Source organism: Stomoxys calcitrans, chromosome 2 (assembly GCF_963082655.1).
Source record: "Stomoxys calcitrans chromosome 2, idStoCalc2.1, whole genome shotgun sequence".
Taxonomy (NCBI): domain Eukaryota; kingdom Metazoa; phylum Arthropoda; class Insecta; order Diptera; family Muscidae; genus Stomoxys; species Stomoxys calcitrans.
In genome coordinates this window covers 228,760,614-228,776,441 of record NC_081553.1, presented here as the reverse complement: position 1 = coordinate 228,776,441, position 15,828 = coordinate 228,760,614, and the positions used below count along the sequence as shown (strand labels likewise).

General features: G+C 37.1%; 2 protein-coding genes across 2 annotated transcripts; both read left to right on the top strand.

Annotated features, from left to right (window-relative positions):
- On the top strand, positions 1–4,399 carry LOC106095514 (uncharacterized). Its single transcript, XM_059362654.1, has 4 exons — positions 1–281; positions 3,139–3,644; positions 3,763–4,132; positions 4,188–4,399. Exons 1-4 carry the CDS (start codon positions 77–79, stop codon positions 4,394–4,396), a joined length of 1,290 nt encoding a protein of 429 aa, XP_059218637.1. The 5' UTR covers positions 1–76; the 3' UTR covers positions 4,397–4,399.
- Positions 4,400–8,749: 4,350 nt separating this feature from the next.
- Positions 8,750–13,769, top strand: LOC131995044 (uncharacterized). Its single transcript, XM_059362655.1, has 3 exons — positions 8,750–9,456; positions 12,569–13,065; positions 13,129–13,769. Exons 1-3 carry the CDS (start codon positions 9,252–9,254, stop codon positions 13,696–13,698), a joined length of 1,272 nt encoding a protein of 423 aa, XP_059218638.1. The 5' UTR covers positions 8,750–9,251; the 3' UTR covers positions 13,699–13,769.
- The last annotated feature ends 2,059 nt before the right edge of the window (positions 13,770–15,828 follow it).

Here is a 15,828-nt window from a genome sequence, read left to right as displayed (position 1 = left end):
CTCACAGCGGTTATCGCGTTTTGTTAAGCAAAAAATCAGTTGAATACAAAAATCAAATATCCGTCTGCTGTACAAAATGCCGCCAACAAAAGATATAATTAACCCCAATGAAGATCTGTATATACCACAGTGGATAAATGCGGAATATTTTGAGGATATTTTAGCCAAAGATGAGCCGGAAGCGGTGGCAGTTAGAAGATTCACTCCTACGGCAGCCATACCACCGGGTGAAAATTTTACTTCCGTTATGTTGAGAATACATATGGATTTGGAAATGAAAGGTAATTTAAGGGAAGGAAATTGGAGAAAAAAAGTGAAGGCCGTATTGAGCTGACTTGCTTTCAATATACTACCAGTAAAATAAACCCATCAATCATTGATCATTGTGTTTCAATGGTTTTCTTAAACCGAAAAAATACAGAACATTCAATAGAACTCATAGTCATGGTTCCATTCGTTCATTTACACACCTCTATCACAATATATATTGGGTTGCCCAAAAAGTAATTGCGGATTTTTTAAAAGAAAGTAAATGCATTTTTAATAAAACTTAGAATGAATTTTAATCAAATATACTTTTTTTTTACACTTTTTTCTAAAGCAATCTAAAAGTAACAGCTGATAACTGACAGAAGAAAGAATGCAATTACAGAGTCACAAGCTGTGAAAAAATTTGTCAACGCCGACTATATGAAAAATCCGCAATTACTTTTTGGGCAACCCAATAGTATTGGAAGTAATGGACAAATGAAAGACGGCAATTCAATCAAACAAATTATAATCTATTTTAAACAATAATTAGAAACGATTGTTCTTGTGAAATCTTAAAGTTTACTGAAAGGCGTTATCATATACACCTCACTTGCCGCCAGCAACACTATGGAACAAAATACGTATTTTTGAAAAATTGGAAACTCAGTTGATTTTGAAAGAAAAAGTAATCATCAGTACCAGTTGTGATTCAAAATGGTACTGATGATTGATTTGTCGCCCGGTATATTTTATTTTAGAACTATGCAGTGCATTTCACGATTCATCGGTTGTTATTATCTGTTATCGTGAGATATCGATTATTGTACATCACGAATTTGTACTGAAAGAACTAAAGAAAAACACGGCAAATTCTATGTTCGATTATCTGAACTTTGAATAGCATATATAATATAAAAACAAGTAAAAGCGTGTTAAGTTCTGCCGAATCTTGTTATTCTTCAGCCGAATCTTGGGATTCTTCAGCCGAATCCATGGATTCTGCTAAAATATGGGAGTTATATCTAGATATAGACCGAATTCGACCGTATTTGGCGCAGATGTTGAGAGTCATAACAGAACTCTATATGCAAAATGTCAACCAAATCGGATAAAAATCACGGCTTATAAGGGCTCAAGAAGTCAAATCGGGAGATCGGTTTATATGGGAGCTATAGCATGTTCTTTACCGATTTGATGTTGGGAGTAATAACAGAACACCATGTACAAAGTTTCAGCCAAATCGGACAAAAATTGTGGCTTCAATGGGCTCAAGAAATCAAATCGGGAGATCGGCCACTATGAACATACACCTAAGCCAGTAATCGGCTTGTTGTAGGCTTTAAAAACTATAAAGTAACCTCGAAAAAGAAAATTTTAAGTTAGGAATTCCGTGCTACTTACAAAATCCTCCTTTTCTATACCACGCCCCTTAGTTGGTTAATGTCTGGTATTGTGTCCCCACCTATGTACCGATGCCCGCTAGCCGCGAAAGCCGGGCTTAATTCTTCAACGCTCTTCCCCACACGCCCTACACGTGACATCATTTGCTGAACCGATTTTGCATAAGTGAGCTCGTAGTCCTATGTGTCCTGCTATTATACCGAAAGCTATATTGACCTATTGCTTACTTTCATCTTCTCACAATCTGGATTTCCCCACAGTGTTAAATACGCGTTCGTAGCCCACGCCCTTAACTCGGACTGCATCGAAACGAAAGGCTTCGGGTTAACCAAGTTCGGGTGGCCGTTAGTAGGTCCAAATTCTCGTACATGTACTCGGTAAAGTAAACACAATTATTTCAGGTGTTGTTGAACCACCACTATGGCGGTCCAGAATTATTATAACGATTTGTGGTGTAATACACCAATATTTTGTTCACTTTGAGGTGTTTGAAATCGCCAAACAAGCTGGGAATTTAGGTTTCTTTTTACCAGCAGTCATGCACAATAGCTGCATTCGTCGTGCATACTTCCATGGATTAAATGGGCCAAATAACGAGACGGTGGTTTTGGTTTCCAACGTGATTTTATTGACGAGAGTGTGTGTGGTCGTCGACGGCTAAATCCAGAAAGAGGAAGTTGGTCTTGAGTGGAGCTCGCAGTCTCCCTCATAAGAAAAGGAAGAAGAAAATGGTATTTTCATCTAATTGTTACAATTACGGTTTATACGATACATCTATAACATTAAAAGGTCAGTTAATTCACGGTAGTTTTGTAATTCATGGTTTAATTCAATTCGATTTTAAATTAGAACTAGCATTAGGATGAAACCAAGAGAGGATGATGAGAAAAGAAACCATTTATTTAATAATGACAACATGAGATCATAAAAGGCAGGAACTATCATCAACAACACAAGCACTCAATGATATATAAGAAGTTTCCCCTATTCCTGAATAGAATGTTCATGGGAAAATTTGCATTTTTTGCATGGAGCTGTCATTTAATTTTGACAGGTTAGGTTAGATTTATGTGGCAGCCTAAGGTTAAAGATAATACCTTCTAGTTCCCACTGTTGAACCATCCAGATCGCTTTAAAAAGCCCAACAAATTGCGAATGTTCACATCTGCTAAACCAGTCCAGTTCCAAAGAAATGAGAACCTAAAGTGGAACTCCTTCTGACTGCCAGTGCGGAACGACGTCCTCACAGCTTCTGCAGAAGTCGTTACTTGCAACTTTGAGTCAGTTTAACAGATATTCCAGTGCGAACTTGGTAGAACTTCATCTCAGCTACCCTCTACTAAAATAAAGTACAGCAATTAATTCTTAAAACATACTCCTGTTCTCTTATCTCGATCGCACTTTTCATCTAAAAGTAACTTTTATAGAAAATTAAGTCAAGACATCGATTTTTCATTATTTTTTTTTAATTATTTTAAATTTCAGATGGCTCCATCAAATATAAAACGTACATCTTCAAAACTATGCTGGAAGAAGATAAAGGTGGTGCTATTATTAACAAATTGACCCTTTTTCCCAAAGAAATGGAAATGTATGCCAAGTATTTGCCCGCCTTTGAGAATCTCTACCAGACTGTGGGTTGGCATATACAATTGGCACCCAAATGCTTGCACACAGACAAAAAAGATAATCGCATTAATTTTGTCTTTGAGGATTTAATGCAGAGAAATTTTCAGAATATAGATCGCCTTCAGGGTTGCGATATGGAACATATGAAACATACCCTAAGGAAGTTGGCTGAATTTCATGCCGCCAGTGCAGTGTATGAAGAACAAAATGGTGCATTTCCTGAAGATTTCCATTATGGTTTTGTGGATTCGCGCAAGGGCAATGGATTTCTGAAAACAATACATGCAGGTAAAGCAGAATTATATAAAAAGGCCATGGCCACTTGGGGTCTGGAAAATGCAGAAGAATATATCAGGAAGTTTGTAAGTAATTAAAGAAAAGTGGCATGGAGCGGATTAATATCTGCAACCTAACCTTACCTGATTAAAGTATAATGAAAACCATAGAAATTTCATTTATATATGTTCTTTTATTTTTTAGCCCACATTTGAACAATTTTGGCAATGTGCTTTGTCCAATCTTCAACAAAATTCAAATGCCTTCAATGTTCTTACCCATGGTGATTTTTGGACCAGCAACATAATGTTTTCATATTTGGATAATGGCAAAGTGGATGAGACACTTTTGGTAGATTTTCAAATCTGCAAATGGGGGAGTCCTGCTGAGGATCTGCTATTCTTTCTTACCCTGTCACCAGCTATGGATATAAGAATTCAGGAATTCGAACATTTTGTGGCCATCTATCATGAGCGTTTGGTAGAATGTCTGCAGGTATTGGGTTATAAGAAAACAATTCCAACATTGAGATTTCTACAGCAAGAGATGTATGATAAGAAGAACTCATTTCATGGTAAGTAACGAAGCAAAGCATGTATCAAATTATTGAAGTCTTCTTCTCCTTACAGCCTTCTTTGCCTGCTTCAATCATTTGCTTGGCATTATGTTGCCTTCGGATAAGGATACCAGCATACATTCATTTTCACGCCAAGATGCAGTTGGAGATCAGTTCCGCAAACGTGCCTTTGAAAATCCTCTCTTTGTGGATGTTATAAAGAAAATGTATCCGTTTTACTATCACAGGGGTATCTTTAATTTCGAAGATTACAGCAAATAGTTGTTTTGGTGTTTCATAAATGTAATGTAGTTAATAAAGCGCAAAAACTTCAAAGTGTTTTATAATAAAAAATTTTATCAGTCTGTTTCACTTCGAGGGGTTGCCAGGATTTATTTTAAGGACCGTCAAAACTTATAACCAACTTATGTATTCCTTTCTAGGGTAAGCAATATATTGGGTTGCCCAAAAAGTAATTGCGGATTTTTTAAAAGAAAGTAAATGCATTTTTAATAAAACTTAGAATGAACTTTAATCAAATATACTTTTTTTACACTTTTTTTCTAAAGCAAGCTAAAAGTAACAGCTGATAACTGACAGAAGAAAGAATGCAATTACAGAGTCACAAGCTGTGAAAAAATTTGTCAACGCCGACTATATGAAAAATCCGCAATTACTTCTTGGGCAACCCAATAGTTTCACTCTTAATGTTCTTCAGTATTTACAACTCAAGGTGTTGTTCTAAGCTCTCTCTGGTGTAGATTATTGGTTGAAATCAGTCAGTGAGGAAAGCTTGACAGTAAGGATCCAAATTTGTGACACTTGTTATTTGCTAGTCGGTTGTCTTCCGACAGTAGACATATGGCAACACCAGGGCGATCTGGTTTAAGGTTTTCGAACTTTTAGAGAAGGCAATGGTGGTTACTGTTCGCAAGCTTACCGAAGTAACTGACAGCCTGTCCACTAGGTGAATGCTGGCACACATGAGGGGCTCCTCAGGCGGCGCGTGCTGAGAACTGAACAGTTTAGACAAAAGCTTAAGCATTTGTGCCGCCAGTTGCTTGCTGCGTCTTAGTAGCTGCTGGCAGTGTTGGCGGTCTGTAATTCAGCTGGTGCCTGCTGCCGAAGTTGCGTCCGTGCGTACTAGTACTTTCGGCTGCTCCCATTTGTCAGTAGAGACGTAAGCAGTAATGGCCAAGATGAAGGCGGTGTCGATTCAATTTAATTACCAACGGTCCAGAGAGGTGATGTAAGAGCTTGGTTAGGTTATGTTTAGGTGTTGGTTCAGGAACCATATGTGGAGGTAGGTAGTGTTGTAATAATGCCGGGGGAAGCGCATATTTACTGACTCTGCTATTATCGCTGATGGCAGCGACTGTACGTTGGTATTGTCAGTGGGATAGGCAAAGTAGGTAGGATTAAGCGGAATGCTTTTCCTGGCTAGTATCTATTGTAGTTTCAGCGACTAATTAGAGCCCTATCTTTAGCATATAGATTCGCGAGTATTAATCCGATAATTTTTGGTCTAGTTTTGGTCTAGTTTTTCATAAAAAATGCAAATTTTTCGAAGTGAACACGAATTAATCTTAGTTTCAAACTATGAGGCTTAGTTAAGGAGATGTAGCCATTTTAAGTTTTGCAAGCGAAAAATTTATGTTTGGCCGATTTTCATTAAAAATGCAAATTTTTCGAAGTGATCGCGAATTAACCTTAGTTTTGCTCTACGAGGCTTGGTTAAGGAGATATGGCCATTTTAAGTTTTGGAAAGGAAAATTCATTTTTTGTCCGATTTTCATCAAAAATCCTAATTTTGCGAAATGATCACGAATTAACCTTAGTTTTGCTCTACGAGGCTTAGTGAAGGAGATATGACCATTTTCAGTTTTGCAGGGGAAAAATTCATTGTTTGGCCGATTTTCATCAAAAACGCTAATTTTTCGAAGTGATCACGAATTAACCTTAGATTTGCTCTACGAGGCTTAGTTAAGGAGATATGGCCATTTTAAGTTTTGCAGGGAAACAAATCATTGTTGCCGATTTTCCAACTCTAAGATATGTTTCCAAAAATGATTTTCATTCCCACGCTTATGTGAATCGCTGTCAGGAACAAATGGCTGAGTGGTACTAATGAGTAGGAGTTATTGACATTGATGTAACGGCAGCAAATGGAGCTGCATTTACCAATAAAGATTGTGGCCACTTCCAGGGATAGACGATCAAAGGTTACTGCAGAACAATCTAGGTGGTGGAAGAATCAAGACGGGGACCGTTATGCGTTGCAGCGACACGTTTTCAATTAGTTGTCGACGAGTATCAACTATTCGTATGCACGACGACGCAATCGCTTTAGCGAGAGAAATGCGATAAGTATCCACCCTACGTCTGCACGATGACGACACAATCTCTTAGGTTCTGCCTACACGACCAGAAGATTTAGCCAAGTTAATATACCCCAGATCCTATAGTACCGACCCAACTTTGGCATGCGAAGTAAGAGCAAAAGATCCATTTCAACTCCCTACTTCCCACACCAATCGAAATCAGTCTTACCTTGGCGCGTGTCTTTTATAGCCCTTGGCTGCCCACATCCCTTTTGTTGACATTCGTAAACACTGCCTCTTTTGTTTCTCGCAGCTATTTCCCGCTTGACGGCGACAAGAAAGATAATTCTTTTTAGATAATTCTTTTATAAATTTCTTTTAGAGAGATAATTCTTTTTTTATTTTAAATTAAAAAAAAAAACTCTTACATAAATAAGATGTAACTTAAAAACATAATTTCTTCTAAAAGTAATACAATTACTATATTATATAACGTGGAGAAATCAATTCATACTTCATTGCCGCAAATGTGTGGGTAAGAATAAAAGCCCCCCGACTTTTACCTTTACAGCGGAAAGTTTTAGTTTAAAAAGCCTAGTAGGCTTTTTAACACTAACACAAGTTTACAAGGATGCTTAAATAGACTAATGAATGAGTGCGGTGGAAAATACGCCCCTTTTGTAGACGTCGAAAGGCCAAACCAATTATGATCAAGTTATGAGCACGTGATCTGGAATCGACAATTCTGAATACAGCGTGAACGGCAGTGATTCCAAAGTGCTAGTAATTCCTATTCGAAGTAACTTGTGTCCACTTCAGAAGTTTTGTACAAGACAATAGAGATGATCCATGGGGAAAAGTATACCGCATTCGCCAGTATAAATAGTAGCCGGAGCGACTTGGGCGGTTTTAAAGTAGACAACAATGTATTGACTTCTTGGAACAAAACCGTTCGGCGTTACGGGGAGAGTTGTGGATTAAGCAATTTGCATAATACTATGACTTCTCCATAACACTTATTAGCTAAGGTCTCAAATGGTTAAACCATGTCATAGAACTTTCGCACTTCTCACATGCCAAAAAATTTAATTTTAAAGTAAGGAAGCAATTTTTTGAATTATTTTCAGCATTGGAAAAATACAAGCAATACCGAATTACCTAAATTAACATCCGACCCTGGTTTTTAACATTTCAATGGTTCCGTCTTCATTCTTTGCCTCAAAAACAATTTAATAAAAAAAAGTGATCAATTCTAGTTCATGACAAGGCAATGTCCAAATCACATATTACGTTTACTTAAATGTGAAATAATCAAATGGCAATACTATCTCTCTAAATGTCTACTCAACAAGTTTGCATGCATGTGATTGTCGCTGCCATTGTCGTTATTTTTTGTCACCCACTATCGGTGATAAGCGTGGCGAACTGCTAACAACAACAATAACATAGTTACTAATTATGGTAGGGAAAATTGTAATCACTTACTTACAGACGTACGTACCTAACTAAGCACTATGCTAACAAAGCCATACTGCTCTCATTCTCATTGATAAAAATAAACAATCGAACCACAGACAGAAAAACGTCGAAGGAGTCCAATGAGTAGAGTACGATCGCTCAAATGATTGAGGACAGAGAGAAAGAGTGCAGTAAAATATGCGAACAAAGAGCAAGTTGATTGCCGACTGATTGTAATGGATTAGTGATGAAAAAGCCACGAGTTTCGGTTCGTAGAAATAAAGGCAACGGTTGTTAAACGGAATCAATTAAGAACTTTCTAGTAACTGATTATAGGTATGAGAATGAATATAATTATATGTATGAGTATAAGTATAAATATAAGTACAAGTACAAGTACAAGTACAAGTACAAGTACAAGTACAAGTACAAGTACAAGTACAAGTACAAGTACAAGTACAAGTACAAGTACAAGTACAAGTACAAGTACAAGTACAAGTACAAGTACAAGTACAAGTACAAGTACAAGTACAAGTACAAGTACAAGTACAAGTGCAAGTACAAGTACAAGTACAAGTACGAGTACGAGTACAAGTACAAGTACGAGTACAAGTACAAGTACAAGTATAAGTATAAGTATAGGTATAAGTATAAGTATATAATACTCTCAAGATTATTTGATTTTAAATATTTGTAAATTATATGCTAATCGAATATACTGAACCTTATAAAATGAACCGGTTCGCTGAGAACTTTATCAGTTTCTTCAACGTTATTGCCATGACTTTTTCGAGAGCGTAACAAACTGAGAGCACCCAGTGAAGATTGCACTTGGAAAACAAAAAAAAAACAATTTAAACATTTGCTAACTGATGGATGGACAGATAAAACGACATTTCGAAAGCCGTAACATTGCCGCGCGCATCGAATATTGAAAAAAACCAAAAAACGGTAGAACACAACGCTTTCAATTTGTCGATGAGGACATAGAAGCGAAATCAACAAGTTTTAGTGTGTGTTTTGCCCCTTTCCCAGGCAATAAAATTGACATAGAGCCAAAGTGTGAGAAATTGGAGGGGCTCGCAATATTCGATGGTCATTTGCGTTCTACTCAGCCACATTCCAGTTATACGGTAGCGGCGTACCGTAAATTGAAATAGTAATAAATAAATAAATGAAAAAGTGTATAAACAAATAAAAACGCCATCTATTTTTAAACGAAAGTGCGCCACCAATTATTCACTTTACTATTCAATGAAATGCTGTAAGACCAGGTCGAGCATATTAAGAAGATACTTCCGAGTTGAAGTTTCCAAACAATTAAAAAAAAAGAATTTTTATAACTAAATTCAAACAAAATGCCTGATAATAGCTCAAAGTTTAATCCAAATTTGCAAGTGGATATACCAGAATGGATAAACGAGGAATACTTTCATCCCATTCTAAAGAAAGATTTGCCAAATTTTGTGAAAATTTTAAAATTTACCACAATACCAGCCACACCGCCAGGCGAAAATTATACCTCGCTAATGATGAGAATTAAAATGGATATTGAAATGGAAGGTATGTATGTATGTACGATACAATGGCCCTGAATACTCACATCCCCACTAAGAGCCACAGTTGACTAACCATTTGAGCTCTTGGGAGTGTGAAAGGGGGTGGACTTATCAAAAGATTTGAAAAAAACGATAAGGTTGCGACAAACCTGGGTAGTGAATACCAACGCAATAAATGTTTGTTTGTTAAAAAAAATCAAGTGTTGAAGCGAAAGAATTATCATAACGCAAAGCTAACAAAGGCAATGCCAGTTTAAAATTACATTTGTTTCCTTTGTTGTAAGGTCGATTTATATGTGGATGGCGATCTCAATCAGCCATCATCAACAATCCCTATGAGTTGAAGATGCAATGGGAAATCTATGACTGCTTCATGAAAACGCAAAAAAATGGACTTGAGTACCAGAAGCCTACCAAAAACGATTCCAAAAAAATTTAAAAATCTTACTGAAGCCTTTTGTGCGTACATATCATCCCGCATAGACAAAAAAAATAATATCTGGTAACAGTTACGGATAGGGTGCTGAATATATCAAAAGAGCACTTTTGCAACTGCGGATAATGAGGTTATGAGTAATGACGTTAGCTTAGAGCTAATCTCCAATAACTATATAAAATGCTTGACGTCTACGAATGGGATGAGATAGTCGCCGGGAGCCGATGGGTGTATAGTGGCATGGGGCGGATTAATATCTCCAACCTCTTTTCAACCTAACCTAACCTAACCTCAAGGTTCTTGAAAATAATTGAAAAACTTATGAACCTTTAGCCTTTTTTAGCTAAATCCTTGACAACCGAGCTCTCTAAGGCTCAGCTATAAAAAGTGTATTCTCAAGTGAAGCTAAAAATTTAATCGCACTGAACTTATTAAAAAAATATGAATACTACCGTTGCACAGTGGAAGAGATATCTCTTTGAAATTTGAAATGGTTAGAGCTGAGGTGTTAGCGAGATTGTGTGTAAAATGTCAACGGCCTAGGTTGCTCGGGCACCTTTTGGCAGTCTCCTAAAATTGGTCATCTCAGAGTTTCGAAAATTTTTAAGGGCTAACAAATCTTCATTTATGTTCCGATTTAAAAATTCTTGTTATACCCTCCCCCATAGGATGGGGGTACACTAATTTCGTCATTCCGTTTGTAACACCTCTAAATATGCGCCTAACACCCCATAAAGTATATATATTCTTGATCGTCATGACGTTTTAAGTCGATCTAGCCATGTCCGTCCGTCCGTCTGTCAAAAGCACGCTAACTTTAGAAGGAGTTAAGCTAGGCGCTTGAAATTTTGCACAAATACTTCTTATTAGTGTAGGTCAGTTGGGATTGTAAATAGGCCTAATCGGTCCATGTTTTGATATAGCTGCCATATAAACCGATCTTGGGTATTGGTTTCTTGAGCCTCTGGAGGGCGCAATTGTCGTCCGATTTGGCTGAAATTTTGCACGTGGTGTTTTGGTATCACATCCAAAAACTGTCCAGGTATGGTCGAAATCGGTTCATAACCTGATATAGATGCCATATAAACCGACCTTGGGTCTTGACTTCCAGAGCTTCTAGTGGGCGCAATTCTTATCCGATTTGGCGGAAATTTTGCATGAAGTGTTCTGGTATGACTTCCAACATTTGTGCCAAGTTTAGTCTATCTCAGTCCATAATCTGATATAGCTGCCATATTAACCGATCTCCCGAATAGACTTTTTAAGCCTCTAGAGGGCGCAATTGTTATCCGATTTGGCCGAAATTTAGCTTGAAGTGGTTTATTTTAACTTCCAATAACTGTGTTAAGTATGGTCTAAATCAGTCTATATCCTGATATAGCTGCCATATAAACCGATCTTTCAATTAGACCTCTTGGGCCTCTAGAGGGCGAAATTCTTATCCAATTTAGTTGAAATTTCTCATGTGTCTTTTTGGTATGACTTCCAACAGCTGTTCAAAGTATGGTCTAAATCGGTATATAACCTGATATCGCTGCCATATGAACCGATCTCCCAGTTTGATTTTAAACCTCTGGACGGCCTGAAATTTTGGAGGTGGTGTTTTTCTATGACTGGTGTTTTTCTGTTCGAGAAAGCCATTTAAAGAACTTGACAAATGCGATCCATGGTGGAGGGTATGAAAGATTCGGCCCGGCCGAACTTAGCACGCTTTTACTCGTTTTGCTGTATAGTAGTCAAAAATCCCCTCAAAAAAGTCCGCTTGAGGTGTACACTGAATTCGGGGACATACGAGTTTTAATGTTGAATGTTGTTGAAATTTTAACCGAGATTGGCTTAGTATTTTGCAATTTACGAATCCGTTTGTGGTTCGATTTTAATTTTTATGCATGATTTGGATTTCTGACAACATTTACAGCAACTCTGCAGCCACAAGTGTCCACATCTGATTATTCAGTTAAAAATAAAACAGTTTGGAAGTCAAAAAATTTAAAAAAGTGTATTTTTTGCTATTTGGTGATTTTTCAATAGTATTTATTCAAAACACCTGCTTTAATACCCTATTTTTTTTCTTTTTGTTTGTATAAAGGATAATTTTGATCTTGCTAAAACCTCAGCTCCAACCGTTTCAAATTTCAAAAAGATATCTGTACCCATTCTCGCACAGCATATATTTTACTAGTTTTTTTTTTCGATTTTCGGCCACTGTGCATTGTCCCTTGAAAGGAAAGTCTGCCAGGGCAGTGTTTATTCACATAATTTGTTAATTGATAACTCCCATCTCTGTTATTTAAATCACTGACGCATAAGGCATGTTAGCACACGTTTTGTTGGTCATGATATTAACAAGAATTGTTATTTGTGGCGTTAAGACCTTCTCCTCTAATGAGGTTCTTATCAATCGTTTGGATGAATGTGTGTCCGTTCGCCCCCATTGCACTCCTTGTTATCAATCGTAGATAATAATGGTGTAGTGTTATTATTTTTTTTTTTTTAAGTTTTTATATTGTAAAAATTCATTTAATTCATAAATTCACCAGTTCAAGAAAAATAAATGTCAATAACTGCAAATTCTTTGCTACATATATAAACTAGGGAAAAACAAACCATTACCACAACAAAGAGTTTAGAACATTTCGAACTAATATTTGGATTTATTATATTGTAATCCCCTCCATAGATGGCTTTACTCAACAAAAATCCTACATCATGAAAACCATGTTGGATGAGAACAAAGGCGGCACTTTCTTCAAAACCCTTAACCTTTTTCCCAAAGAACGTCTGATGTACGAAGTCATATTGCCTCAGTTGGAAGCCCAGTATGAGGAGAGTGGAATTCAAGTAAAATTTGCCCCCAAATGTCATTGGATTGAAGATAAAACGGGGCGCATAACCATTGTTCTGCAGGACTTGCAAACCAAGAAATTCAAAAACATCAACCGACTCAAAGGTTTCGATATGTTGCACATGAAAAGGGTCTTGGAGAAGTTGGCAGAGTTTCATGCAGCCTCGGTGGTGTTAAAAGAGAAAATGGGCACTTATCCCAAAGAGTTTACCAACACATATCTGCCCGTCAACTATCACAAGTCCAAAACATATCAGGCCCGCTTGAATTCCTACAAAGCAGCCATGGCCAAATGGGGTCTGGAGGATTATGAGAAATATGCCAAAATGATTGTAGGTTCAACATATTTTACAAAACTCAAATTTCTTTTTAAATTTCCTTTCTTTGTCTTTCAGCCCTCTGCCGATCAATATGTCAATGCAGCCATGCATTGCTTCAATGCCGATTCGCAGGATTTTAAAGTTTTAAATCATGGCGATTTCTGGTCCAGCAATATTATGATCAACTACGCCTCCAAGTCTGCCTCCCATCCTGAGATTAATCAAATACGCTTTGTGGACTTTCAAATGTGTAAATGGGCCAGTCCGGCCATAGATCTTTGGGAGCTCATCATCTGTTCGGTGGAGAGTAATCTGCGTATACGCAATTTCGATTTATTCATACGCATTTATCATACGCACCTGCTGAAAAGTCTAAAGTTCCTGAAATACGATAAACCTATGCCTTTGCTTAGCGATTTGCATATAAGCATGTTGAAATATGGTTTCTGGGGCTATTTCACCACCTTCACCCATCTAGTCTTGATACTACTGCCCTCGGATAAGGAAGCAAGTCTGCTAAGGCTGATGCAACCTGGCGAGGAGGGAGATAAATTTCGCATGAAAGCTTTTACAAATCCCCTGTATGTGAGAGCCGTTTTGGACATTTTTCCTTTTCTCTATCGGAGGGGAATTTTGGATTTGTGAACAAAAAGGATTGTGGCTGAAAATAAGTGAATGTTAAGAAATCTCAATAAAACAAAGAAATTATCAGAGTAAGAGGAAAACTAATTTTTATTTAAGCGATTACTGGAAAACCTAATATTAGTTGGCGGTTTTAGTACCCTTTTCCAATGAAAAATGTGGTCTTGGGAAATAGTGGTTTTAGAACCATTTTACTTGGAAAAGGTTGATTTTAGTATATTTTTCCTTAGAAAGGTTTATTGTACTACACTTTACCTTAGCAAAGTGTAGTTGTAGTACTCTTTTCCTTAGGAAGGTGTAGTTTTTGTACTCTTTTCCTTTGGAAAGCTTGTTACTAAGTAAGTTTTTCCTTGGTAAATGCGGTTTTCTTTGGAATGGTGTAGTTTTTTAATACTCTCTTCCTTCCAAAGAGGTGCTTTAAGTTGCATAATTCTTGGAAGAGGGTGCTTTTAGTACCCTTTTTCTTGGTAATGAGTAAATTCATCACCCCTTTCCTTGATAAAGGGTAATTTTATTACTCTTATCCTTGGAAAAGGAAGGTTTTAATAAGTTTTTCCATTTGAAGGGTGGTCTTAGTTCCATTTTCCTTGAAAATGGGTTGTTTTGGTACCCTTTTCCTTGAAATAAGTTGGTTTTCATACCCTTTTTCTTGTCTTGGAATATTTGTTTTTAGTACCATATTCCTCGGAATAGGGTGATTTTGGTACCCTTTCGCTAGGAATAAGTTGGTCTTAGTACCCTTTTTCTTGAAAAAGTGTGGTTTTAGTAACCTTTTTTTCGAGAAAGTGTGGTTTTAGTACCCTTTTCCTTGGAATATGGTGGTTTTAGTACGCTTTTCCTAGAAAAAGTGGGGTTTTAGTAAACTTTTTCTTGAGAAAGTGTGGTTTTAGTACCCAGTTCCTTAGAATAGTTTCATTTCAGTTCACTTTTCCTCGGTTAAGGGTGATTTTAGTACCCTTTTACTTGGAATATGGTGGTTTGACTACCCTTTTCTTTGAAAAAGTGTGTTTTAAGTACCCTTTTTCTTGGGAAATGGGTGTTTTCGCCATATCCTTGGAAAGGAAAGGTTCCTTTTCCTAGTAAATTTGTGGTGTTTAGAAACCAATTCCTTTCTTTGGAATAGTTCGATTTTAGTACCCTTTTCATTGGAATAGGATGGTTTTAGTACCCTCTTCCTTGAGAAAGTGTTGTTTTAGTATCCTTTTTCATGTGGAAGTGTGGTTTAAGTACTCATCCATGTGAAAGTGTTGGTTTAGTACTCATTTCCGTGTAGAAGTGTGGTTTCAGTGCCCTTTTCCTTGGGAAAGGATGATTTTGGTACACTTTTCCTTGTGGAAGGAAGGTTTTAGTACCCTTTTTGGGGAAAGGGTGTTTTCATTACACTTTCCCTTAAGAATAGGTGGTTCAAGTACCCTTTTCCTTGAGAAAACGTGGTTTTAGTACCTTTTTCACTGGGGAATAGTTGTTGTAGTACCCATTTGCTTAGAAATGGGTGACTTTTTGCACATTTGTCCTTGGGAAAAGGTGGTTTTAGTACCCTTTGCGTAGGAAAGTGTAGTTTAAGTACTCATTTCTATGAGGAAGGGTGGTTTAAGTACCAATTTCTATGTGGAAGTCTGGTTAAAGTACCAATTTACAAGAGGAAGTGTGGCTTTAGTACCAATTTCCATACGGAAGTGTGGATTTAGTATCCTTATCATTGAAAAAGACTAGTTTAGTCGAAGGAAAAGGGTGGTTTTAGTAACTTTTTCCGTGGGAAAGGGTGGTTTAAGTACCATTTTCCTTAGAAAATTGTGGTTTTAGTCCCCCTTTTCCTTGGGAATGGATGATTTTAGTACCCCTTTCCTTAGGAAATGTTGGTTTTAGTACCTTAGTCCTTGGGAAAGAGTGGTTTTAGTACCCATTGCACGGGAAAATGTGGTTTTGGTACCCATTTCTATGTGAAAGTGTGGGTTTGGTACCCATTTTATAAGGGAGTATGGTTTTAGTACCCACTTCCATGTGAAACTGTGGTTTTAGTACTCATTTCCCTGAGGAGGTATGATTTTTGTACCATTATCATTGAGAAAGGGTTGTTTTAGTACCCTTTTACATATGGAAGAGCGGTTTTAGTACAATTTTCCATATAGAAAC